At 47.3% G+C, this 27,154-nt stretch overlaps 1 protein-coding gene across 6 annotated transcripts in view; it reads right to left on the bottom strand.

Annotated features, from left to right (window-relative positions):
* PTPN13 (protein tyrosine phosphatase non-receptor type 13) overlaps positions 1-27,154 on the bottom strand; it is a 1,388,150-nt gene that overhangs the window by 619,777 nt on the left and 741,219 nt on the right. For all 6 annotated transcript variants that reach the window (XM_069630435.1, XM_069630437.1, XM_069630436.1 and 3 more), the window contains one exon: positions 226-323. In XM_069630435.1, the coding sequence (XP_069486536.1) occupies positions 226-323 (98 nt within the window). The remainder of the gene's footprint in view (positions 1-225; positions 324-27,154) is intronic.

The following is a 27,154-nucleotide window of genomic DNA, read 5'->3' as shown; positions in this document are numbered from 1 at the left end:
TCACGTAAAAATAATGTATCCCCAAAGAAAGTGTGATTAAAAGTGTCCTTTTATGACATTGTAGAATATAAGGGCTCAAAGAGACATTTCCAATGCAAGTTTGAGAATTCTTCAGGCAGAAGCACACATGTGCAATCTTAAAAGGCCTTCTTAGAACTAACGCCTCATAACATTTGATCTTTCACATAATTTCTGATTAAGTAAATATATTCCTTTAATGCTGACCTACAACATAGGCTTGACCACTTTCTTCCATCGATGAGGAATCAGACTCATGTTTCCTGAGGTCCAGGCTCCTATTCAAACTGGCAACAGACTTTGTACTACATACAGAAAAGACAAACAAAGGCAGGTTACGCGAAGATTAATCTACAATGTCCAATCTGCACAGTAAGCAAACCAAAATAATGGGTGAAAATAGCAATTGTTTACCTGTTAGAGATGCTCTTTAGAAAAATGTGGAACACATTCTGAAAATCACATCTCACCTACCATCGCTCAGGAAGCATACAATGCAGGGATAAACTGTTGACCAGAGTATGATATAATTATATAATTAACTGAATTACCAAGTACACGCAAGTGTCTTAGATCTTCCGTGCTTTCCATGCATTGAGGGCTCTTATGGCAATGACAAATCTTTCTTTTAACATTCCTAGAAGGCTACCGGCCATAGAGAACCAGGGTTCTAGCAATATTAAGAACACGTGTGTATGGACAAAAATGTAATACATGTACGGCTATTCAGTAGACCATCTTTCTTGAATATGAAATTCACAGTCATTATGTTTTCCTGGACAACATTTGACTTTTTGTGATAGCAGCACAGCCATTTATCAGACAAACGGCTTGGCATTAATGTTAAAAACAAACTAAGAATAATCACTTTAGAAACAATCACTTTTCAGGACCATATGAGGAAATCTACAAAAATACAGAAAGCAAATAGCGTTGGGATGCTTCAAGAAGACTTTCATCATGTACGCAAAGATCTAGTTTTTTTATTTAATGTTCTGCATTCTTGGGCAAGAAATCTACTTTATTTAAGATATGGGGTCTCATTGACTATTATTGGCATTACTTTTGGCAGTAAATAGATAAGTGGAGGGATGAGACGGTTAGTCAGCGTTTTGGAGTCCATCAGGGTTTGGAGCCATTACATCTGTCTGGAGAATATACCTCCTGCCTCCTCATACCACCGAATATGGTGGGGTTATAAAAATCGCAGTGGTTTTGCTACTGCCTTTTTTCTCTTTTAAAATGCACCACAGAGGCGTAGACAGGCTAATGCCTGAGCAGGCAAGGCCCACCCAAAATCTGTACATGCCCACTCAGCAGCGGTGTGTGGGCATTTACTGATGTTAATGTCACTGCGCTGGGCCCAACTACATTAGCTTCATGCCCCACTTGTTAGACAATCTTGGCTACGCCTCAGATTCACCACCATACTGTTAATTAAACTCAAAGGTAAATAACTGTGCATTTAACTTTGCGGGCTCCCAGAACAATGAAAAACAGAACTTGGAATTGAACAAGTCCATATTTAATGTAGCACCCACCAGCCCTCTTTCATTTGCTGATCTCAAAGATAGGCATGCTTCGCAAAGTAACTCCTAGCCCTTCAGCTTAGTGCTGTATTTTAAATACCTACGAAGGGTAAAAGTGGAACAGTTTGGATAGAGTGGGTGCTGGTGGTGCTGGTGGTGCAGTTGACATTGAGGAACAATAGTACATTCCTTTTCTGTGTCAAACCAGACTTCCTCTCTCAACTGGATCCCAGTTCCTTCCACAATGGCAGGCCTAAGGTTTCTGTTCACTAGTCACCATCCAGATTTCCCTTCCAGTATTAACATGTATTGTATTACAAACCAATAACATGACATCAGAATACAGGAAACATTACTCACTGTAGTGACTGCAGTACTCCTAGACCAAAGTCCCTTTCCTTCATACTGTATAGGTGACCCAGCAAGGGGATGGGATTGAAGCCATTCACACAGCACTTCCTCCTTATATTTACAAGAGCATTTGCATGTGTAATTACGCTGCTTTATCCTGCTCCAGTTCCACTTCAGTCCTCTTTTTCGTGCACAGTCTATGTGCTCCCAGAAGTTATTTTTGGGGACTTGAGGGAAGGGGATTCTGGATTCAAAGTAGAAAAGTCACTTTGGCAAGAAACATTTTGTACTCTTGCATCCCATACCCGTTCCTACATACTGTATGGGTGATTACAAAGCACCACCCACATAGGGTGGCCAACCGTCCTGTATTCTACGGGACTTCCCCGTACTGATGGCTTTTGTCCCGTGTTTTCCAGACACCCTCTGTGGGCCGCCAAAAGCCCAGATTTTTCCTTCCTCCAGCCTGTAGAAAGCCTTTTAGGATGTGAGCTCACACTTACGTGAGCTATCTGGAGCTCGGGGCAGCAGAACTGCTCTGCCAGGGGTCTGTGCACCATTGTAACACTTTGCTCTGTGTGAACAGAGCGTTAAAATGGGAGCAATTCGACACTGATGGGAAGGAGGGCGGACTATTAGCGCAGACTTTTGTCCCTCAGGAAATGTGAATGGGGGTGATCATGGGAACAGTGCATAAAGCAGCATGCTGTGTTAAATAAGATTGGTTTTAAAACCCAATTGAGATTGCCTTGCCTCACATTACTTTGCTACTGTCTGTTACCTTCCCTGCAGGATGGGGCACATAAAGCTAAAGGAAAACTTTGTGTTCATCATGTTTCTATCACAATTTGTATAGTGTAAGTTTACTTTATTAGATATGATAGTTTATTATGTTGTGTGTGTTATTTTCAAGGCATTTCTTTAAACAAAACCGAAACAAAAATGTATATCAACTAAACCTTGAAAGATATGCGGCCAACTGCTTAAATGGGCCAAATCCTGTTTTTACCCACTAACCAAAGGATGTGATCCTGGGCAAATTATGTAATCTCACTGTGTTCTATCTGGAGTCCCTGTAAGTGAGTCCGGTCATAGCTTATATTATTATGTGCTATTATTAAAAACAAAAAAACGTACTTATGGTTTAATGACTATAGAGTTGCTTCATATAGAAGGAACAAGTTACTTACCTGTAACTGTTGTTCTCCAGCATGGGTCTGGCATGGATTCACATGCTCATGAATATTCCCCGTCGTCAGGCTGGGAATCCTCGGTAAAGAAAAAACCAGTATCAGTTTCGTTTCTGATCTGTCTTTCGTAGTAATAACCAATCACTGGTCTCTGCGTCATACTGACCACAGCCAATGACTGCCCTCTACCTAAGCACCGCCTCTGGCAGCCATCTTCAGATTTGGAAGCACGTGAAGTGGCAGTATGACCAAGTGAAGAGCCGCAGAGGGGTAGGCGGGAGGGTTCGCATGTGAATCCATGCCAGACCCATGCTGGAGAACAACAGTTACAGGTAAGTAACTTGTTCCTTCTCCAGCATGGGGTCTGGCATGGATTCACATGCTCATGAATAAAGAATACATAGCAGTACACACATGCACAACCACGGGAGGTGGCAACGGCTCAACATTAAGCAGTACATCAAACTCAACATTAAGCATCTTACCTCCTCACCAGGCTCACCTCAGGCGAACAGGTTGCGCAGCACTGCTTGGCCGACCCTGGACTCCTCCCTGGAATCCCGATCGACGCAGTAGAATTTCGTGAAGGTGTGCGTCGACCTCCACGTAGCAGCCCTGCATATGTCCAGCAGGGGCACACCAGAAAGGAACGCCGTGGTAGCTGCGATCGCTCTGGTGGAATGGGCTCTCGGACGGCCAGGCAGCGGTCGGTTTGCCAACCGATGACAGTACATGATACAGCCGGAGAGCCATCTGGAAATGGAAGCCTTCGAGAGAGCCTTCCCCTGATTGACAGGTCCAAAGTTCACAAAGAGTTGTGACGTCTTCCGAAAACACTTCGTGCGGTCCACGTAGAACTTCAGCGCTCTAGCCACATCCAGCGAGTGCAAAGTCCTCTCAGCCGGCGACGAAGGCGACGGGAAGAACACAGGCAACACCAAGGGTTCGTTGAGATGGAAGTCCGACGGTACCTTGGGCAGGAAGGAGGGGTGCGTCCTGAGCACTACCCTCGTGTCGTGAAAAGTCAAGTACGGGGCCTTGCATGAAAGGGCCTGGATCTCTCCCACCCGTCGTGCGGAGGTGATGGCCACAAGAAACTCTGTTTTCCACGACAGAAACTTCAACGGGGCCGAGTGCAGAGGCTCGAACGGAGGTCCCATGAGCTTGGTCAGCACCACGTTGAGCTCCCACGCCGGGGCCGGAGCCTTCACCGGCGGGAACGATCTGAACAGTCCCTTCATGAACTCTTTCACCAGACGATGAGACCACAAGGACGTCCGGCCCGTGGTTCTGGTGTATCGGGAGATCGCAGCAAGATGAATCTTGATGGACGCGTGTGCCAGTCCAGCTTTGGCCAGCGTCAGCAGGTACGGCAGTACCTGGGGAGCCGTAATCCGTAGAGGGTTAATCTTCTGTGCGTGGCACCAGACAGAGAACCTCTTCCATTTGTGTCCGTAGCATTTAAGAGTCGAGGACGCCCTGGCCTTTGCAAGAACCTCTCTGCAGTCGGCCGGTATGTCGTATCCTCCAAACTCTAGCGCTGCAGGAGCCAGGCCTGCAAGTTCAGCGATTTCGGGTCGTGGTGGAGGATGGCGCCTCCTTCCCTGGAGAGTAGATCCGCGTCCACCGGCAGCTTGATTGGCGGGGACGCTGACAAGTCCAGAAGGTCCAGGAACCATATCTGCCTCGGCCACGCAGGTGCGACGAGGACCATCCTGCACCGTGACCTCTTGAGCTGGTTGACGAGCCGGATTAGCAGTGGCAAAGGAGGGAACGCGTAGAGGAACAGGCCCTCCCAGGGGAACGAGAAAGCATCGCCCATGCTCCTCGCCTGGGGAAACCTGCTGGCGAACCTCCGGCACTTGGAGTTCGTCGCCGTCGCGAACAGGTCGATCTGGGGTGTGCCCCACCGTCGGAAGAGGCGATCCACTAGATCCTGCCGTAGTTCCCACTCGTGGCACGAGCGCAGCTCCCTGCTGAGTGAGTCAGCGATGGTGTTTTTTATCCCTGCCAGATGAAACGGCACCAGAAACATCCTTTGGGCGACGGCCCAATGCCACAGGTCCTGCGCCTCCTTGGACAGCGCTGGGGACCTGGTTCCGCCCTGTTTCCTGATGTAAAACATGGTGGTGGTGTTGTCGGTGAAGATCCTCACCACCTTGCCCTTGAGGGACGGAAGGAAGGACCTGAGGGCCCAGAACACTGCACGGAGCTCCAGGACGTTGATATGGAGGGACTTCTCCGTCGGGAGCCAAAGGCCTCTCGCGTGCAGATTTTCGGTGTGCACTCCCCACCCTTCCAGGGAGGCATCGGTGGTCACTGTCTCCTGGTGGTCTGGAAGTCCATGCCCGCCGTCAGATGCGTGCGGTTGCCCCACCACCGGACCGCTCGGCGGAAACTCTCGTCGAGTGTGATCCTCTCCTCGAAGCTGCCCGTCGTTTGGATCCAGCGCGCGTCCAGGAACTCCTGCAACGGGCGCATCCGGAGCCTGCACATGGGAATGAGGTAGATGCAGGAAGACATCATTCCGAGGAGGGACTTGATGGACCTCACCTTGGCCGCGTCGGAAACCAACATCCGCTGTACCTTGCCCAGGATGGACCTGGTCCTTTCCTCCGACGGGGAGGCCAGAAGGGACACTGTGTCGAGCTTCGCTCCCAGAAACAGTGCGTTTTGCGCGGGTACCAGGTGAGACTTGGCGTAGTTCACGGAGAATCCCAGGTCCGTGAGAAGTTGGACGGTCCTTGCCGTGTGATCCACGGCGAGCTCCCTCGTCTTGGCTCGGATGAGCCAGTCGTCCAGGTAGGGGTAGACGTGGATCCCCTCGCGGCGCAGCTGCGCCGCCACCGGTGCAAGGCACTTGGTGAATACCCTGGGTGCCGACCGTAGTCCGAAGGGGAGGGCTTTGAACTGGTAGTGACGCCCTTGGACCACAAACCTGAGGAATTTTCGGTGCCCCTTTAGGATGGGAATATGGAAGTAGGCATCCTCCAAATCCAACGACGACAGGAAGTCTCCTTCCTCCAGCTGACCCAGGACGGGCTGGAGGGTGACCATCCGGAACCTTTGCGCCTTGATGAACTTGTTCAGACGTCGCAGGTCCAGGATGGGGCGCCATCCCCCCGTCTTCTTCTTCACGAGGAAGTATCTCGAGTAAACTCCGGAGCCCCGAAGCCTCTTTGGGACGAGTTCGATGGCGCCCTTCCTGAGCATCGCCTTTACCTCCAGAAGAAGTTGAGGGACGTGAAGTTCTTTCCTGGCCACGGGGGGGACGCGCGGACACCTTCTTTGAAACTCGAGCGCGTGGCCCCGGGCCAAGGCGTCCAGCACCCAACGGTCGGTGGAGATGGACTCCCACACGCTGACGAAGCTCGCCAGCCGGCCTCCCACTGGGGTGCTTCGGTGGGGGCCCGACCCCACGGTCGGTTCAATCCTGCTTCGACGAGGCTTTGCCGCCTTGACCTCCTTGGCGACGACGGCGGGGTCCGCCAGACTTGCCTCGTCCTCTGTAGGCCTCCTGAGCCGACGAGCGGGCCGCTTGACGGTAGGTGGAGAAACCGCCGCCGGAACTTTTGGAGGCGCCCTTGCCTCCGCTGCTCCGAAAGGGCGTCCGTCGTCGTTGCAGAACTCCAAGGGCCCGGGCCGTCTCGGTGTCCGCTTTAATGGCCTGAAGGGAATCGTCCACTGTTTTCCCAAACAGGTTGTTCCCATCGAAGGGCATGTCCAGGACTCTGGTCTGAACGTCTTGACGGAAGTCCTTAGCCTTGAGCCATCCACGCCGCCTAAGGCAAACGCCGTTGCCCAACTGGCGGAACCCAGTGTCGGCGATGTCCGTCGCAACGGTAATGGCGTGGTCCGAAGCCACCTCACCTTCCTGCAGGATCTCCAGGGCCTCTGCCCTCTTGTCGTCCGGCAAGAAGTCCAGCAGGGGAGCCAGTTTGTACCAGAGCTCCCTGTCGTAGCGGGCCACGATAGCCAAGGCGTTGGCCGCTTTAATCGTCGTCGCCGCAGACGAGATGACTCTGCGTCCCATAGCGTCCAATTTCTTTCCCTCGCCGTCCGGTGGGGGGAAGTCGATGTGGAGGCCGCACCCCCCCCCGCTTTTTTCCTGGCCGCCGCGGAGACGACGGAGTCCGGGGTAGGCTGCGCCCGGAGGCACAGGGGGGCCGTGTCCGGGACCCGGTACTTCTTCTCGTACCGGTCTCTTCTAGCTGGCGTCGTGGAAGGGTTCTTGAGGAGGGTGAGGCCCTCATCCCAAATGTCGTCCAATAGAGGCACTGAGAGGACCGTCTTCCTCTTGGCCTCGCGCCGCTGATAAAGGAAACCTTCCTTCTTCTTCTCCTCAGGGCAGAGTTGGAAAAGCTCGGATGCCCTGGTGATCATGGAGTGGAACGATCCAATCTCGTCGGGCGGAGAAGCCCTGGTGGGAGGCGACGACGGTACATCCTCGTCGTATACCTCGTCGTCCGTACCAGTCGCTGCCGTGTCAGTCCCCGTATCATCCCCTCGGGTGGACGGGAGGAGGGCTGGAAGGGGCGCGACGGCTGAAAAGGAGGCGGAGGGTGGATCCTTCTTTTCTTGGTAGGGGGAACACCAGAAGGTCCCGGTTCTGGGTCCCCCGACGGGAGAGGTTCCGTCGGCAACGGTAGTCTCGTCCTTATCTCTGAGCATAAGGACTGTATAGCCAACAAAATGGCTGCCGAGTTGTCTCGCGGCGCTGGCAGAGGGGAATCCGACGGGCAGGTCTTCTTCCACGCCGAGGCCGTGGCTTAAGACTTCGACCAGCTCCTCCTCCGAGGTTGAGGCCTAATCTACGACGACGCCCTGCCCCCCCTTTTTCTTCCCCACGGGGGATTTCACGGGGGTCCTATCAATGGGCACAAAAGAGGACTCCCTCCGAGGTGGCAGGGAGACTCTGAGCCCCGAGGTCGCCACCACTGGTGTAGCCTCCACAGGCTGAGCCAGGGCCGCCGCGACAGTTTCGATAGAGGGCTTGGCCGAATGGATTAAGGCCTTCACCACCCTAGGTGCGCTCACCGCCTTATCCTTGAGGGGGGGGACACTGCCTCGCTCCCCCTCCGCCTTCGAGCTCGACCGGGGCCTCTCCAGGAGCTTCGCCGGGTGCTCGGCCTTCCTCTTACCCGACCTAGAGCGTTGGCTCGTGGTTGATGGTGCCGGGGAGGGTGCGCCCTGCCTGGCGCCCGTAGAGCCCGACCGTTCGGCGCTCCCGGTGCCAGCGGACTCGCGGTGCTTGGCCTTATGTTGGACCCCCGTCGCCGGGGCGTCCTCAAAGGTCTTAGAAGACCGCTCGGCTTTCTTCCTCTTCTTCTCGCCAGACGGGCGCTTCCCTTCCAGCCAGTTGGCGAGACGTTGATGGCGGTCCTTCATGGTCCGCTCCGACATGTTGCCGCAAAACGCACAGTCCTTCTCCACGTGCGTCTTGTCCTCATGTAGGCAGTAAAGACAAAAAGAGTGTTCGTCCTCCTTGAAGACGTTCTGCAGCTGGCATCCAGGGCAGACCCTGAACAGCTTTCCGGGCGTCGAGCTCCCCTTCTCCTGGGCCATGACCGGGCCTGAGAAACTTCTGGAGTCCTCCAAAAGCGTAGCTCGACGAAATCTTCACCCTTGAGGGGCGCAGGCGAATCCGACACGGGTCCCCGTTGATCGGATGGAGAATCGGTGGAGCTTGAGGCTCTTCTGACCGAAAAAACAAAGTTTTTTCGGTCAGAAGAGCGTCTTGTCCTCATGTAGGCAGTAAAGACAAAAAGAGTGTTCGTCCTCCTTGAAGACGTTCTGCAGCTGGCATCCAGGGCAGACCCTGAACAGCTTTCCGGGCGTCGAGCTCCCCTTCTCCTGGGCCATGACCGGGCCTGAGAAACTTCTGGAGTCCTCCAAAAGCGTAGCTCGACGAAATCTTCACCCTTGAGGGGCGCAGGCGAATCCGACACGGGTCCCCGTTGATCGGATGGAGAATCGGTGGAGCTTGAGGCTCTTCTGACCGAAAAAACGAAGTTTTTGAGAAAAAACGTGAAAAAATAGCACTAACGCTCGAGAGCAATAGCACGAGGATCCCAACACATGAACGTGCGGTAAAAATCTGAAGATGGCTGCCAGAGGCGGTGCTTAGGTAGAGGGCAGTCATTGGCTGTGGTCAGTATGACGCAGAGACCAGTGATTGGTTATTACTACGAAAGACAGATCAGAAACGAAACTGATACTGGTTTTTTCTTTACCGAGGATTCCCAGCCTGACGACGGGGAATATTCATGAGCATGTGAATCCATGCCAGGCCCCATGCTGGAGAATAGCGTCATTCATGTAATTCACACCACAAAGTTATTTGCCACTCAAATTTTTCATAGCAACCTATTTTAATGCCACCTCCCTCTAAGCATCAACGTTTTATGATGCTTCTTGCAACGCCCTTTCTGTGAAGTCACTTATGTTGGTGTCAACGTGTATGCACATTAGAATGTTTGCATATATTTTCCCCCACTGGTCCTGGACAGATCTCTAACAGATGAGTGCCCTGTGTGTAGAATATTCCTACAGTTTTGTTATTTTTTGTGCTGTGTATGTGTTAAAATGCCATCTGCCACTAATGTTACCAAAAAAGTGGACGAGATGGAGAGCGCGAATGACACTGTATGGAGCCGTGCTCCTCGAGCCTCTTCATATGCGCTATCACGTCTAAAGTGTCCTGCAAAACCATTTAGTAAAGTTGGCCACTCTACACCCACATCCAGGAGCAGGAACCTTACTACCTCTTTAGTTGTAAAGATTCTTCAACCCCACCTGCCGAAAGGTGGCAATGCCGCACAAGCTCATGCCTGGGTTGTAATGCATGCAGATGGAGAAGCAGCACACAGAAAAGCTATAACTGTAAGCTTTGCTCTCAATTAATGCACTGGTAAGCCCTTCAGGGTGTATATACTTCTGGACTCTTTAAGCTTGCAGAATGTTCACTACTGTCCACCTAGTGATGGAGGATTTGGGCATTTGGCTTCCCCGGTAACAGCCTTTAAAGGCAATTAAAAACGCATCTGACTTCCTTCTAAAGTCCAAGCTGTGAATAACTGTCAGCCTCTGGCTGCGGGTTGGGGAAAATAACCTAACACAATGTCCCTGCTTTACGTGAAAAAACGAGACTACTTTCGGAAGGAGGAATGTGGGTAGAGCACAAACCTTTCGTTATGAAAAACAGTATAAAAATGAAAAGCCACCAACACCTGGATTTCATTTACCCTCCTGGGTGAAGTAACGGCAACTATCATGTGACTAGCTTAATGCTGATGGTTTGCAATTGGCTCAAAAGACTTCTGCGCTAGTGCCAACAGGACCACGTTGGCGTGCAGTGTGGCCCCCGGAACCAGAGGATGAATCCCATCGAAACCTTCCAGGTGCCTCTTTACTAATGTGTCGGCTGACGAAAAGACCACAGCTGCTAGGTATTCCAGCAGGTTATCTACCCGTGCCCTCCCACCAACCCCCTAGACCCAACTGGGCCTGATGGGCAGAAAAAAAGGATAGACCATCATCAAGCACTGAAGAGGGTCCATGCTTCTCTGAGCCACCCAATGACAAAGGCGTTATAATTTGCATCTATGCCGACTGCTAGTCGAATCCTTTCTTGTTCAATAATTTGAAGATTTTCCCAAGACAGGCTGAGGAGGGCCTGCGTCACCCACTCAGGAACCATTCGACCAACATGAGAGACCATGAAGATAGATAAAGGACTGTTGCTCCCTGCTGCAAGAGCATGTCCTGTGACCTGTGAAGTTCATACAAGATCAGACCCCGAACCGCTAACTGGATCATATCCGAGAAACCACACTCTGGTTGGCCAATGTTGGGCCATTAAGATCATTTTGCAGCATCTAGACGCTAGCTATCTGCTGACCACTCTCTGAATGAGGGTTGCGGGAGAAAATGCATATAAGCTCGTTTCACAATATCTCTTGATGAATTTCCCATTTGTAGTTGGTTACACTGAGATGGTCCCTACTTGCTCTGAATTCTTCAGGAACGTGTGTTGCCCTGAGCATTCTCATTAACAATCACCCGCTTCCAATATCCTATTTGAAACATGTCTCGTAAGGTAAATGTGCCTTGGCCCTCCCAGGACGGTTTGCCTCACCAAAACCACCAGGAAAGAACTTGACAGGTGTGTCTGCATCACGACCTACAGCCCCCTGAGCAACCTCATCAAGAAGACCATCAAGAAACACTGGACGCTCGTCAAAAACACTGCATCTCTCCAGAAAGTGCCACTATTTGCCTTCAAGAAATACCGCAACATAAAGGAGTCATTGGTACACACCTTCCTCAAACCACCTAAACAACCCAACACTCTCTGGAATCTGCCACCTGTTCAAGGCCACTATCGTTGTGGCAAATGCACAGCCTGCCAGTTCACTGAGACTACCAAAGTGTTCAGGCACAAAGACATCTCGTGGATCTTAAAAGATCACAAAAACCAACACCAAACAAGTGGTATACACCATTGTATACCCCTTTGGACTGGTATACGTCGGGAAAACCATGAGAGCAGTCAAGGCCAGAATTGGCGAACACCGATCATGTATTAAAAACAAAGTGCCAGACAAACCACTAGTTGAACACTATGTCAAGAAAAACCACACCAACATGGACATAAAGTGGTGCGGAATACAGACAGTAAAGCTCCACCAATAGAGGTGGGGACATCGATAAAACTCTGACCAGATTAGAGCAGAAACCGGTCCACAAACTCTGCACTGTCAAAGAAGGTTTAAACATAACTGTGGAATGGAAGCATTTTTTGTAAAATGATGTATAACAACTGTTCCCTTCGGGATCCAACTGTGGAATGGAAAGATTCTCTGTAAAATGTTTTATTACTACTGTTCCCTGTGGTTGCCCTGCTCCTTTGGACCTCCATCCAGTTTTGTATTTGTATACCTCCGCACCATCACTGTTACACCAATACAGAGGAGCCCTTTAGACACAGGACTTGGCAACGGCACATTGACACCGTGCGTTTTGCCGATATGACAGTGCACATACGACCGACCCAGTGCCTGCACCCACCGCCGGTACCCCCTGGGCACCGAGCGTGTTGAGGCTCAGCCACCCCTGATGAATCACACTGACCACTCTATTGAAACTCTTTGAAACAGGGTGCCATCATTTTTGACAGGATCGCCCCGTCTGCACACAGGCACCTAGGTAGGCACCTCCCATCATGGCCGCCGCCTTAACATGACTGGTGCTGGATGCCTACACGCATTCGCAGCAAACAATGGACCGCCGGCATCCCGTGCTCTCTCTAGGTAAGCCTCGTCCACATGCACTTCTCTGGGCCCTATTAAACAACACTACACCTTGCTTTTGGACACGCACTCCCGTATCAGGGACACAAGCGTTTTTGAAACCACGGGCACGAGTCATCTGAGTCTCCCGGGCATTACAGACTGGGGGTTGGGTAAACACCCTAATCAAGCACCGTGTTTTCCTCTGTGCATGTTTTGCACCACCATGATTGGCCTGGGATTCCAACGCGCACCTGTTGGGCATTTCCATTTTAAATTCCCCGACACCAGAGGCTGATTAATGGGTGTTCACCCCTATTCAGCACTGTGTCGTTCTCCGTGCATGTTTGCACTATAACAGCCTTGACAGTCCAGCAAGAGTGACCCGGGCTGCCAGACGCGCTACCGGTGGGCACTTTCACTTTTACTTTCACGGAGTCTTACTCCTTTTTAACATACGGCACCATTATTAACACCCTAGTGGCACCGGTAATGAAGTTACTTGCCATTTATCACAACTAAGACCTGCACGCACCACTTGTTGCCGATCACTCACCACCGGCTGGTGACATCCAACACCAATTTTGCGCCTAATCGTATCATTCCTCATCCCCTGACGGGAATGACTGCGCATATCCACATGATGAAGCATCATTCTTGTTGAAGTGTATTTGAACACTTCCTCACCCTCAGCCAGTGTGCTCTGCAGACCCGGTAAGCACCGGACCCTCCTGTTTAGTATTCATTTACACATCGACTGCTAGATCCTCCTGACCAACTATATCCTGACACGCATTTTGTCTTTTTCATCCCAACAGACGGCATAGGATACTCTACTCTCAAGAAACCCTTGTCCTGATGAAGGCCTACACTACCAGAGCTCACCCAGCTCCTCACAAAATGGCCGAAACACTGTCATGTTGACATGCTATATATGATGTTGTTGTTCAACTCTTAATTGTGCCCACACTCAAAGGGTGATTTACCTGATTATGACTCCACTAAATTATCTGGCTTCCTTCCCAAGGAACCTGTAGAGAATGTACAAACATAGAATTTGGTTACTCAAATATTTACCATTTGGTTGTTGAGAACTCAGGTAGTACACTCTGTACGTCTTAAATGTTGAATGTACTATGCTTTTAAAAAAACTACAGTGTATTTCTACACCGAACTGCACTGAAAATAAACCTCTCAACTGTATAAAAACAGATGTTATCATAATTCTGTGTCCACCCACGCATAGGGGGACCCAGCCAGGATTATATTGGTCGAATTTCAGCAGTTAGACTCTCATGACCTTGCTCACTGTTCTGTTTTGATATTACTGTACCCACCTGGGCAGAGCAAGGCAGTAACCAGGTACCCTTTTGTATACTAGATAGACATGCAGACGTCTGACCCTTAGCACACCCAAGAGTGACATTTGTAAAAACTGCTGAGATGAAACGGTTGCCAAATGGCAAGACTTTGTACTGAGAATGTCTTCCGGTGAAGCATAGAAATTGGTAACGTGGCTCCCATATCCATATACGTAGGGATGTCCTTCAGGCGTGGGGCACAAAGCCACTCCCCCACACAGAGGGAGTCCACAGTCCGGACAGGCATCACCATCTTCAATTTTTCTTGTGGTAAGAATAGAAAGTTAGGACTTGCATGCCTGTTTATTTTTTGCTTTCTTTCCACTGTGAATATCCATGAATAGAAGCTCTGGCCCTTGACCGAGGGAAGAACAACTTCCACTGTCTGTGACTAGAGCAACTGGACTACTTCCAGCAGCAGTGCTGGGAATTTGGTCTTCAGAAAGGGTACGGGGGAACAATGGGCAAGGATAGGCGAGGAGGTGGCAAAATCCTTTTGAATCCACATAAAGGAGCCACTGGTCAGAATGAGAGATGACACCAATATTCCAGATGCACAGGAAGTCTGGCTCCAATGGGAGAACTGTGGGACAGAACATGACCATCATTGTTTCTTGCTATGCAAAGAAGGACTAGGTGAGCAGGTAAAACCTCTTAGAAGTGGGCATAAATTGCTTGTGCGTGCTAGACGGCCCTTCAGTTTACCTAGTTTTCTGATCCTGATATTTGTGTAAACTGCCTAATGACCTGGGCTTCGAATCAAACCTGCTCTACACCTGACCCGAGGCTCTGCTGGCTGGCTTAGTTAACATCGGCAATGACTTAGTCTGAGGACTACTCTTCTTGAATTAAGCTCCTCATCTGTTGACGATTCAACGTTCGGAGGCTGGAATTGGCATCTCCAAGATTCTTTCTCGAATATCAGTGGTACATTTGGTTGAATGCATCTGTGCCAAACTCTGCATATCCACCCCCCACAAACAAAGGGTGACTGCATGCATTGAAATGACAAGTGCTTTAAAGAGGGATGCGAATTCGAGGGGTGTGGGGAGATTTGCCCAAGTTATAGGTTGTGCCCTAAAGAGGGAACAGCCTGACCCAAACAATTCATCATGAGGCCCTGCAAACATGTATTTTGGGTCACTCAGCATGGTCTCCATTGGTCTTGTTTGCATTCAGTCTCCATACTGCAAGTAAATACTTCTGGCTCTCTTTATAAATACATTTTTGTCTATAAATAAATCATCCACATTTTGTAAATACATCACCTATCAGAAAGGGGAGGGAGACAAATCGTACTAAAGGGGCTCCTACTTGCTTTACCTAAAACCAAACCGCATTTTGAGAACAGAATGATGACAACAGATTTATGTCTTTGGTAGTGGATCGAGTGTGACACCTTCTGAGCAGGTAATGCACACTGGACTTAGTGTTCATTTAATTTATCACAATACTCATCCTTACAGTAAAATGTCTCCGCTTCAGTTTATGGGTATGAGGTTTCGGCTGCTTTGCTGAAGTGGACAACGACATTGTATTTCCATAAATGCATTGCTGTCAAACTTTGTAAATCAGTAACTCCCCTTGCAATTTTCATTAAGCAGTAGTCTCCTGACGCACACTTTCAGATGTGCGTACAGGAGAAATTATTTTGGATGCCTATTAGGGGCGGGAGTAACAAGGGGCGCCCCAACTCAGGAGCAGTTATTGGAGACTGCAAGGGATTCAATACAGTAGGCCCCCGAAGCACTGGCATGGACTATCATTTTATTTTATTTTGTATTTTATTGTTTTAATTGCGGACCTAGCTCGAGAGCAGCAGAGTGCTGTACAGAGTGTGGATAGCTGTCATTGGGCTGCCATCTTTTAACAGTAGCTCAGTAGTGTGAGGTATGTGTGTCAGTAGGAACGTCCATTGGAATTAGTCCATGGTCAGGTGTTGTTGAAATAGCAATGTTTTGAGAAATTTACAAAATTGTAGGGGCATTCCGAACAGACACCAGGATCGAGTTTCAGAGGGTGGGTGCATGAAAAGAGAAGGGTTGTTTGCGTGTCCTCCCTTTACAGACGAGTTGTGATTCAAGCCAGTTTGTCGACTTGCTGCGCGTGGACCATGTGCCACCAGATATGTGGAGCTTAGCCGCCAGGTACGCTGGTGTGCTACTTGTGACTGCTTTGTAGATGATACATGCAGTCTTGAACAGCATCCTGGCTTGGAGGAGACACCAATGTAGTTTGCGTGAGATGGGGTAATTCAGTCAAATGTCCATACTTCCGTAATAAGACATGCTGCAGCGTGGTGGACTTTTTTTAGGGGAGCCAAGTGATCAGATGGAGCCCTCTCAGGACAGCATTTTCCCCATCTATGTGCGACACCAGAAGGGCCTGCACTATGGTCTGGATGTTATCCGGCGGGATAAAGTATTTGATATTTCAAAGGGTAGAGATTCTAAGTCAGGCTATTTGGGCCTTCTTGGCTATGTGAAGGACAGATTGATGTCAATGGTGAAGCCGAAGGATTTTTCTGAGTTGTGGATCAAATCCTTCTATATCATTGAGCATATTATTGAGCCATTGTTGGACAAATTGTTTTCAGCGGGCGAACCGATGAGGAGAAATTCATTCTTGGATGGGTTTAAGTTGTGAGGTAGGCAGTCGACATCAAGGATTGGATGATGGCTAGGTAATCATGGAGCCAAATAATGTCCTGCATGTTATTTAGGTACGACGTCCTTTCATCGCGGGATGTTTTTTCGCTGGGTTTTTACCGCAAATTTTTTTTCGAAAAAATCCATCTCATTTTTTAGAAAATGGGGCTTAGGGGGTAACCACCACAAAAATAATTGTAAAAAAATTTGATGGGTTTTTTCGTGAAAAAAATCATGGTAAAAAACCCACGAAAAAACATCCCGCGATGAAATGACATGGAACCGTTATTTACTCCAATGTACAACTGTGTGTCTGTGTATTGGTGCATGGCTTTATTTGGATCTTTGAAGAGAGTGCCCAGATGCTCCATGTAAAGGTTAAAAAGGACTGGTGAGAGGATGGAGCCTTGGGAGTCTCCTCATGAGATATAATGCAACAAGTTAATCTGGACAGCCTAGTGTCTGCCTGAGAGGTAGGAGGTAAACCAATTCAGGACAGTGCCAGAGAATCTCTTCCTGTCAGCAAGGACGAGAAGGATGCAGTGGTCGACCGGGTTGAATGCAGCTGAGAGGTTAAGAAGGAGGAAGCATGTGTCCCCCTTATCCATGATTTGGACAGCATCATCCACCAACTGGATGCTACACTTTGGGTGGAATCCTGATTGATAGTCATTTAGGAGGTGGAGTTTTTCGATTCTGGCGAGTAGTTGTGTAGTAACTACTTTTTCCAAGATTTTGCCAACAAATGGGAGGTTTGTAATAGGCCTGTAGTTGGCCAGGTCATCTGGATCTAGGGTTGTTTTTTTCAAAAGAGGTCATATCAGACAAGTCTTGAGGTTGTCCAGGAATGATCCTTCTGCAAAGGAGGCATTGATATGGCTGAGGAGTGCACTGAGCGCCGGGCCTAAAAATGGTTTAATGATGGAGGCCGGAAATTACATCGTCCGAATAAGAAGTAGGTTTAAGGGAGGCAATCCGGCAGCAGCAGCAAAATTGTGGCTCGACTACCCCAAGCCAAGTACTGTCCCTCCCCCCGCCTCCACCACTGTGGCCAATATTATTTCAGAAAAACAAAAGTGCATGATTCCAAGAAGTTAGTAAAGTATTTTCAATAGGTGCCAACATTAATATATGGCCAACACATTATTTTGTAATGGTTAAACACGTTGGCCAACTGCAACTAGAGTCTTTATCTAGGCAACACAATAACATTTCCATTGAATACCGATAAAATATTGCAAATACATTCCGCACACAATCATTTAGGTGCATTAGTATGAGAAGATTGTAAAGGTTTATCTCAATAGCTACACACATGTTTTTTTTTTACTAAAGTCACAGTGTAATAGAATTCACTTATAAGACAGCCATTTTGACACTTGCTTTTATAGCTCTTTATGAGGAAAAAAGGCAGTTGGCAGATCTTCCTGCTCTACATGACCACTCAATCACTGAGCAGAAAAAAGTTCCTTCCAGCGATTTGTCAAATTTCTGTAAACAGATATGGAATTTTGTGGTGCCAGACCAGCTGATCTTTGCTTTATAATCTAGTAATAGTTAATTTAGTAGTTTATTTGCATTTTGCAATGCAAATGACAGATTAATGGCTGGAGCACTCCCATGCCGAGTACTTTACAAAGCATTAAACAGGCTGGTGGTTGGGAAGGAGTTGGGAACAGTAAATGGGAACAGCACAAGAAAGGTTTTAAATGCCTATTGAGGATTTGCAGGTATATACAAATATGGATATCTGCGTCTTAGAAAGAGGCTATTTTGATTCCAATGTTCAACAAAGTTAACAGATAGGACCCAGTGTCCGATCACTTAATAGCTTTACCAAACGCTTTGGGACAAGTATTTAGTAAAATACTCTTACGAAGAATGAATGTCTGGATCAGATGCTATATTAACAGATGCACAAGTAGGCTTTAGAGAAGCATGTTCTATAACGCATAGTTTGATAACTGAGCTATCCCGGGAGGATAGCTCAGGGGCAACGTGCTCGCTTTGGAAGCGAGACGACACAGAGCACCACAGGTTTGATCCCTGGCGCGTTTAGAACCCTCTGGGTATTAAGCATGTTATAAATAACCAATCATATCCAATCATACATTGAACACCTTAATTAAGGATGCTTATAGGAAGAGCTCTTTGCCTCTCTATGTCGCATTTATTAACTTCTCCAGAGCGTTTTACACAGTATGTCGAGACGGTCTGCTGGCTAGATTGCAGCAGATGGATTTACCAAATATGTGATTGAAATGTGTAAGTGGTCTCCATAGCAATACGACTTTCACAATCAGGTTAGACAATAAAGGAATAGCTCCCACCATTACACACAAATAGGATTAAAACAAGAGAGTGTAATGCCCCACTTTTAACCTTTACTTGTCAGATTTTGAATCTGCCCTCTAACCTGCCATACCTTTCCTCCTAAATTTGGCGATTTACCTCTGCAAGTAATTTCTTATGCAGATGTCCCTATATTACTAGATCGGACGCCCAGTGGCCTACAGCTTGCGCTGCACATATTAATCTCTTATTCCATTAAAAACCACCTGAAGACAAATGCATCCAAAACAAAAGTTATGAAATTCTCCAATAAACAAAAAGTATCTGAAATGAATACTAATAAATGATGATTTAATAACTGTCTCTTGGAGACAGTTAATGAATTTAAGGACCAAGTACTGGAGATTCACACGCGCAAATCGAAGAAGAAATATCTAGCACAGCAGGAACATAAAGCAACAGGATTGGGAGCGCATCCCAGGGGTTTAGAGAAACCTGGGTGGATATTCGGTGGGCTGGATTATTACTTTACTAGCAGGTGTACCTGTGCTTCGCACGGTAATTCCTATTTCAGTCCTTGTTTGAAGTTTATTTAATGAACTAAACCAATGCTTCTTTGTAGACAATATTGCTAGACGTTCCTTTAGGAGCTAGTGTGAACAAATTGTCTTCGTTTTCAACTCTGGAGCAAGCCACATAAAGCGGATCATGAGAAAAGCATGCATTCCGTAAATCGGTTACAGCTGCTTTGAGTTGGAGTGTTGAGATTGCACAGCAACATTATTGGTGTCCAGATCTACAGCCGAGGCAGCAGCGACCTCAACATAAGTGCCGTACGTCTAGGGCTGAAGTGTGTAAGCTTTGTAATGTTGAGATGGCATACATTCATCAACTTCCGTGGGCAATGAAGTTTCTGCAATTGTCTTGAGAGATTTTACACTGTGTGGAGGACATCATCATTGTGGACACTACTGAAGAGGCATGCACCGTTTCCTGTCAGCCGCATTACAACAAAAGCACCATACTGTGTCACCCACATTACTTCAAAAGTGAGTGCTGCTAATGTCAGCTAGAATGCTGATAGTGTGGAAAGTTTAGGAACAATGAACTGCTGAAATTTAGGAGCAAAGAACGTAGCACTACAGCCGAACTATGGCAGATATACAGTGTGAAGAGCCATATGGCAGGGGTAAGCAATGCAGACCGCTTAAAAAATGAATACATCTGAAAAAGATATATTTTATACTGGTTTCATTGCGTACACCATGGAACCTACCCACATGCCAAATTTCAAGGTTTGTAGCATTTTGGGAAGTATGCCGAATGTTTTGAACAGACACACACACATATATCCAAGCATTGCAGACCATTAAAAAAACAGCTTAAAATATATCTTTTTTTAATGTATATTTTATACTTTTTACATGGTATACACCATGGAACCTATCAATGTGCCAAATTTCAGGTCTGTAGCATGTTGGGAACTATGCTGCACATTTCGGGGACACACACACACACATTTATGAAGAAATGTCCCTTATATATACATATATATATATATATATATATAGAGAGAGAGAAACAAAAATTCATACCAACTGTAACATATGGTCTGGAAGTGCTTGTTACAAGCACAGAACATTTTTTGGACGGAATGGAAGGGAAATTCTCGAGGTAAATTCTGCGACTGCCCTATTTGGTAAGGATCGAACGTACGCTAATAGCAATAAACAGTATAGTTAAGATTGGAGTAGCTGTGCTGCATCTCAAAATACTAAATGCACAGACATGCAATATAAAATAAAAAGGTCCATCCTAAAGGCTAGCTCCAGACATGTTCTTCTGGCTCGCGGCTACAGGTACATTGATACACTAACTGGGCAAGGCTACAATTGAACTCAAGGTTGTCACTATTTATTTCTAGCCACTACATTAAAACAAATTAGTTATTTCCCCCATAAAGATCTGCTTCGAATATACTTAAAATTCAGATTTAAACCTGCTGGAGACATTACGATCAAAAACTTGGATTCCTAGATTCCAACAGATTTGTAGGTTATGTATGTGTGCTAACAAAGTGGAAACAATGAAAAATCTTTCTCTATTATGTACTGCAAAGGCAGGACAGACTTGTGTTTTGAAAAATGTGTCTTCATGCACCAGAAGTGATTGGCACAGAGTCCTTCTGGCTCAGAGCTCGGCAGGGCCAACATTTAGGACTTACCCTGGATACTTGCTCCCTCTTGGTTATACATATGATTTTAAAGTGTGTAAGGTTTATTTTTAACCAAAGGGCACTAAATAAAAATAGAAAATTAAAAATAAATAAATACAAAACTAAAAATACAAATATGCAAGCATGATCCTGGTGCTTACTTGTGGTAAAGGAGGTCGCTTTTAACCCAGTCATGGTTCAACAGTCCTTAATTTCTTGGGTAGGGAGTTCCAGTGATGGGTGAAGGAGAAAAAGTTGACAAAAGCATATGGTGAGCAGGGGACAGGTAGATCAAGGAAAGCTTTGCAGCTTATAGTCTATAAGGGTAGGTAGTGGGAGATATGCTCAGTCTGGTAGGGAAGGGGATATATATAGATGGATTTAAAAACTGGAAGAAGAAATTCGAATAGAGGGTAACTTTCATGAAGGTGGTGTGTCCATATAGACTAGCATTGTGAGAGTTTTTAAACTTAGTTAAGTTTAATATATTGTTAAGTGGAGCAAAGGAATTAAGGCGGAGACCCAAGAGGAGGCTGATCAGTCATTCAGCCTGCTAGGGACCAGGGTGGTGAACATATGGTAAAGATTTCTTTTTGCATTCAATAATTATTTTCAATGTTTGCCAACACAAGGCCGCAAGTATGATTTACTTTTACTACGCATGATATGGCCCTTTAAACGCTGCCATCATGGCTCCAACACCCCCAGGGAGCTTGCTGTGAGTGATATTCGTAGTGTCACTCACCGTGACATTTCCGAAGCCTAAGCTTCATCTTCTCCTACCTCTTTTGAATTCAGCATCTCTACTATTTCTCTGCCTCACTCGGTTCACTTCATCTCCATCTATCACCCTCATGGTCCCACGGGACCATTCTTTGATGATCTTGGTCAATTCCTCCACTCTCTTTCCACTAATCATCTCATTCTCTTAGGTGATTCTAACCACCTGTCACACCTCTTTTCGGAAATCTAAACTTCAGTATTTTCTTAGTGACCACACTCTCCACTCTATCCATAACCTACCTACTTACCCACATGGGGCTAACTCTTTGGATCCCTTATTCATGTCCAGCTCTCTCTCATCCACTAATACTACTGTCACACCATTTTATCCACCACATCTCCTTTCCACCCTCTGACCTTTCCTCACCACTTGCTTCACCTATTAGTAAAAAGGAAATGCATACTTTCTGCAATTCCCCTTTCTCTCTGACCTACAGTTCTCACTCTCCTCCTTCGCACCGGATTCCTCTTCCATCAACACTGCCTTCTCCAGCTTCAAATCCCTGTTATATGACTCATTCTCCTTTCACTTCCAATTGCTTACTTTCACCCACAAGTATCGGGATCTTCAACTATGGGTTACCCCATTCATATGCTCTCTCCGCACAGAAATGCATCGGCATCTGCGCAAATGGAGGTGTACCCACTCGCATGAGGACCTGCAATTCTACCTCTCTGCCCTGAACTCTCTCAAGTCCTCTCATGATATAGCAAAAAAGGAATTCTACCTAACCCTCATTGACTCGCTCTCCAACCATTATCGCCGACTACAGGGCACCCTAAACACACTACTCATTCCTCCTTTGTCTATCAACTCCACTCAAACAGCTAAAGACCTAGCTGAATACTTCGCTGCAACCATTTCCAAAATTAGAGACTCTCTCCTGACCTTACTCACACTCCCTCCTCCTACATTTTACACTCTGCCTACCTTACCATCAACCTCTGCCTCAATCTCCCACTTGCTTCAGACTAATACTGATGAAGTCTTATCTTTACTGATGAAGGCTAACCCCATCAGACCCTCCTACTCCTCAGCTAGTTAAGCCTATTAAATCTTTAGTGGCCTCTCACCTCATTGAACTCTTCAACCTGTTCTTAGACTCTGTTTTCTTTCCCGCTGTTTTCAAAACAGCCACGGTCATCACTCTCTTATAAAAGCAAGGGGCTGAACCTAAAACTACTGGCTAACTTTCGCTGTGTATCTCTCCTTCCGCACTACTCGAAACGGTTGTGTACAACCATCTTACCAATGTCTTGGATATCCACAACCTTTTATACCCCCTAGAAGCAGGTTTCTGCTCCGGTCACTCCACGGAAACTGCTCTCATGAATGTGTCCAAGTTCATCGCCTCTGCTAAGCACTCCAACCTATCCTCTATCCCAATTCTCTTGTCGGCTCCCTTTGATACTCAAGCAACAACACCTCTCAACTCACTGCTATAACTGTTCCACAAGGCTCTGTTCTGAATTGCTCCTCTCTACACCTCTGTTCTTGGGGCTCGAATCTCCTTCTTTGGGTTCTCATACCAACTCTGCACTCTCTGATGTTAAACTCTACCAAAACAGAGGTGCTCTTCTTCCCTGTCAAAAGCTCACTCATCTCTTCCTTTGCCTATCCGGTTCCCACCTCACACTCTCCCCTACTCTTCTTGAGCTAGAAACCTCTGCGTCATCTATGACCTTTCTCACACCTTCTCTACTTTCTTATCCAAAACAGGAACAGCAGCTCGCCTCAACCTCCTAAATATTAGGAAAATCAGGCACTTCGTTCCTTTCAACAATGCCAAGCATCTTTTAACCACTCTCGTTTTCTCTAAACTGGACTACTGTGTCAGCATCCTCTCTGGTCTCCGCAAAGTATGCTTTCTATCCTCTCTGCATTAATTTCACTACCAGGACTCTCTTAATTCCCTCATTTCACACCTTCTTCGTTGTACCGTCATCGGGCTGGATGGCTGACGATGAAACACAGGGTCAGATTTAATTCTCTTCTACTGGCTCACAAACATACATGGTAAGGCACCACTGCATCTATCCAACTCTACAAGCCTTCTCGTAATCTCCACTCTGCTTCCTCAACTACCATTGTGGCTCCTCGTGCTCCCTGTGCTTCCTCTCGCTTCCGCTCTTTCACTCTTCTTGCTCCAATTGCATGGAATTCTCTCCCCCAGGACATCCGAGAAACAGTCCACTCAGATTTGTTCAAAACACAACTATAAGCCTACCTCCTCACCTCTGAGTTACCCTCTTAACCTACCTCTCATATGCCTGCTAGCTAACTCTTTTCACTCGCCTCTAACCAACCTCTGTCCCTCACTGCCTCTGCCTCCATGCTAGCACTTCACCCATCAGTGTCGCATCCGGAGAACAGAGGGCCGTACCGCCTACATGCACTTAAAAATGCTAATGTTGGGTGTCCTTAATCTATGTATGTTGTGACAATTCGTAAGGTGTCATCACTTCTCCCCAAGGAGGAGCCTTTTTCCATGAGGCTAGGGAGGTGCGGCCACTACCCAATAGTCCCCCTAGGGGTGCTTTAACATAGGAGGACCTCATGGGGAGGGACTCCCCCTCTGGGGACAAGGACAATCACCTGGGGTGCAGCCCATTGAATATTGTTACTCCCCAACATTGTCTAGCCTTCCCCACTGCTCAGAACCATTTTATTGAAAGTAAAACTACATACTTCTGTAATAAAGGGGAGCAAGCTAAAGCCAAAAGAACTAGGGCGAAGAAGAGCACAAGAGACATGAAGTTCATTGAATGGGCTAGTACTGGTAAGAGGTGACCCCGAAGAGGCATGACGATTATGTTATCAACAAGAACAAAGGACCTTTACAATCCACAGGGCTGGACTGGCAACATTGTATCAGTATGGATGATGGACTAACCAAGCTATCAAATCCAGCCAGGAGAGGCAACAGACATGGAAACCAGCAGGAGTTTCAAAGGTTGTAGGTAGACCAGAGTAGGAGAAGGGCAGAAGATGCTAGTGAGGCAAGGAAGGAGTTCTCGGTGGGTTAAGCTAATGCAAACCCGAATGCGAAGCAGGAGCAAAGAACGAGCAACAGACCGGCATGCGGAGCCACCGCGGTGCTGTGGAAACTGAAGAAAAACCGAAGAGAATAGAGCAGGCGGCGAAGAAAAGAACATCAATTCTAGGAAGTCCTGGTGGCGTGCCGAAATCCCTCTGAAGCTAACAGGAGGTGCGAGAGACCCAGATGGGACAGAAGGAAGGCAGCTAGAAGGGTCGAGAACTCCAACACTGACAAGCCAAGCATCCGAAGAGAGTTTCCTCGTTGCAGTGGGTGTAGTAAGCCCACTGACTAACCGAGAATGGTCTGGGACCCCAACAAAAAGGAACTAAGCAGGCAAAGAGAACTTCCTCGTCGCAGTGGCAGCACTGAGCCCAGTGATCAGCAGAGAAGGATATGGGACTTTACTGACAACAAAATAGAGTGGCAAAGTGTGAATCAGGCTGAGAGTTATGAGAAAGAAGGTTTGAGACACCAGGAGAAGGGTGTCATTCTCCTGGAGAAGGGGCCAAAGTTCTTGAAATATTGTCTAAAGAGCCCAGGGGAAGGGAGTCATTCCCCCTGGCCTTGTTGTGAACTGTGACAAGTAATACCATGAGAAGAGAGTAATTCTCCTGGTGATGAACAGAGTTGTAGAGACGCCAGGTGGAGTCATTCTCCCTGGTGTATTTGGAAACTGTATCGATCTAGACCAGTTGAGGGGAGCCATTGTCCTGGATTTGTAAAGACTGTGTGAAACCTGGAGTCATTCCCCCCTGGCTTATTTTTGTTACAAGAGAACATTATTTTGTACATTATCCAAGCATCAGGAGAAGGGAGACATTCTCCTCCATTAACTTTCTGTTAGATTATCTTCAAGTTGTAGGGTGAGGGATAGAAGTAGGTTATGACTCAAGGCAGTGGTATTTGATTTGACAGACATTCTGACTGACCCTTTAGTATTAGGTTTGAGGCAGGGAATCCCATCTTAGAAATAGGGATAGTGAGGGATTTTTTTTTTAATACAAATAAAAGTCTATGACCAAAACCATGCCACCTTTGTGTCAGCTTCCTTCTTTGATACCCTTACAATGTCCACTTATGTATTGTACCCGGTGACTGTTCCATTTACTCTTTTCCACAACCTGGTCAGAATGTCCCTCAAACTCATCCATTTGTATGAAGCTCACTGCTTCCCATCAAATAAGATTTCTTATCTATGGTTCATTCCTTTGTGATCAAAAGAACATTGTTCCTCCTGTACATAAATAGATTAATAAGCTGGTGGCACTCCCATCACCTCCACCGTTAGCACCATGCTGGTCCCAGCCCTGCCACAATGAGGGCCTTGCTGGGCCCAACACGCTGTCACGGATTTCCCCCTTTCTCACCCGAATTCGATCCTTGCAGGAATTCTTGAAGGAGCCTTTTTGCGTACGGATCGGGTTTGGTACAAGCCCGCCCAAGCCTCTTCTGGGTCCAGCGTGCGTTCAGCGTCCAGGGGTACTCGGAGTCTCCGGGAAGTCCAGGAAACGAGGGAGGTGTACTTGGAGGCGGTACACGAGATCCGGGAATCAAGGCAGAGTAAGGAGGGAGGAAGGGAAGAGGGGGAAATCGAGGGTCCGGGAACTAGGAAACAAGAGATTAGTTACAGTGAACTACGGAGCACACGTCTAGCCACTGCAAGCGGTAGCGTTGAGATGCACTGGGCCGCAGGGGAGTGGTCTCTTTGTAGAATGAGCTACGTCTGACGTGGAGGCTGGTGGAGAGCATACCACGTTAGACGGCTATGTTGGAAGTACCAAGGAGTGCAAGCCCGGTTGTGACAGAGACCAGGAAGTCCAAAAGGGACACGTTCTATGGATCATGACACATGCAGCTGTGACAGAACTATTGACATTAGAGCTTACGATTGCAACATGGTTAAACTACCCAAAAAAGTTACCATTTCCTAACCATCAAAATGAAATTTCAGAATGCATCAAGGGGAGAAACATGTATTCATAAAAATACTATGGAGGGCGGGTGAGATGAGAAGTTGGTTTCCTCAGTAGATATAGCTGTAAAGAATTACTATTGGAATTAACAATTATCGTGGAATAAGTGATTGCTTCATTCTGTTTTGAGAGTAAGAATTCCTCACACGAGGAAGGGCAGTTTCTGCTCAGGGATGTCATTTTCAACTTAACTAGCAAGATTACCACGGCACAATCAACCTGCTCAGTGAGCCATTACAACCATCAAAGCTTAATTGAAACTATTGAGCATAGTTTGTCATCACAAAGCGCCCCTGGGAGCGCTGGGAAAAACACGGGTGTGCGCTTGTGTAGGATAAAAATCTGTGAGGATCGTGAAGGATGGCAGGGCTGAGCAATATGAACCCTATTTCATTGGGAGTTTGGAGTTTCACACACAGCATTTCGAAGGCTTTGCCCCCTTCTGCTACAATCACTACTGCTA

Source organism: Ambystoma mexicanum, chromosome 6q (genome assembly GCF_040938575.1).
Source record: "Ambystoma mexicanum isolate Mex_15411 chromosome 6q, UKY_AmexF1_1, whole genome shotgun sequence".
In the NCBI taxonomy this organism is placed as follows: domain Eukaryota; kingdom Metazoa; phylum Chordata; class Amphibia; order Caudata; family Ambystomatidae; genus Ambystoma; species Ambystoma mexicanum.
Note: the sequence above shows the minus strand (reverse complement) of the source record. Positions and strands in the feature narration are given on the sequence as shown.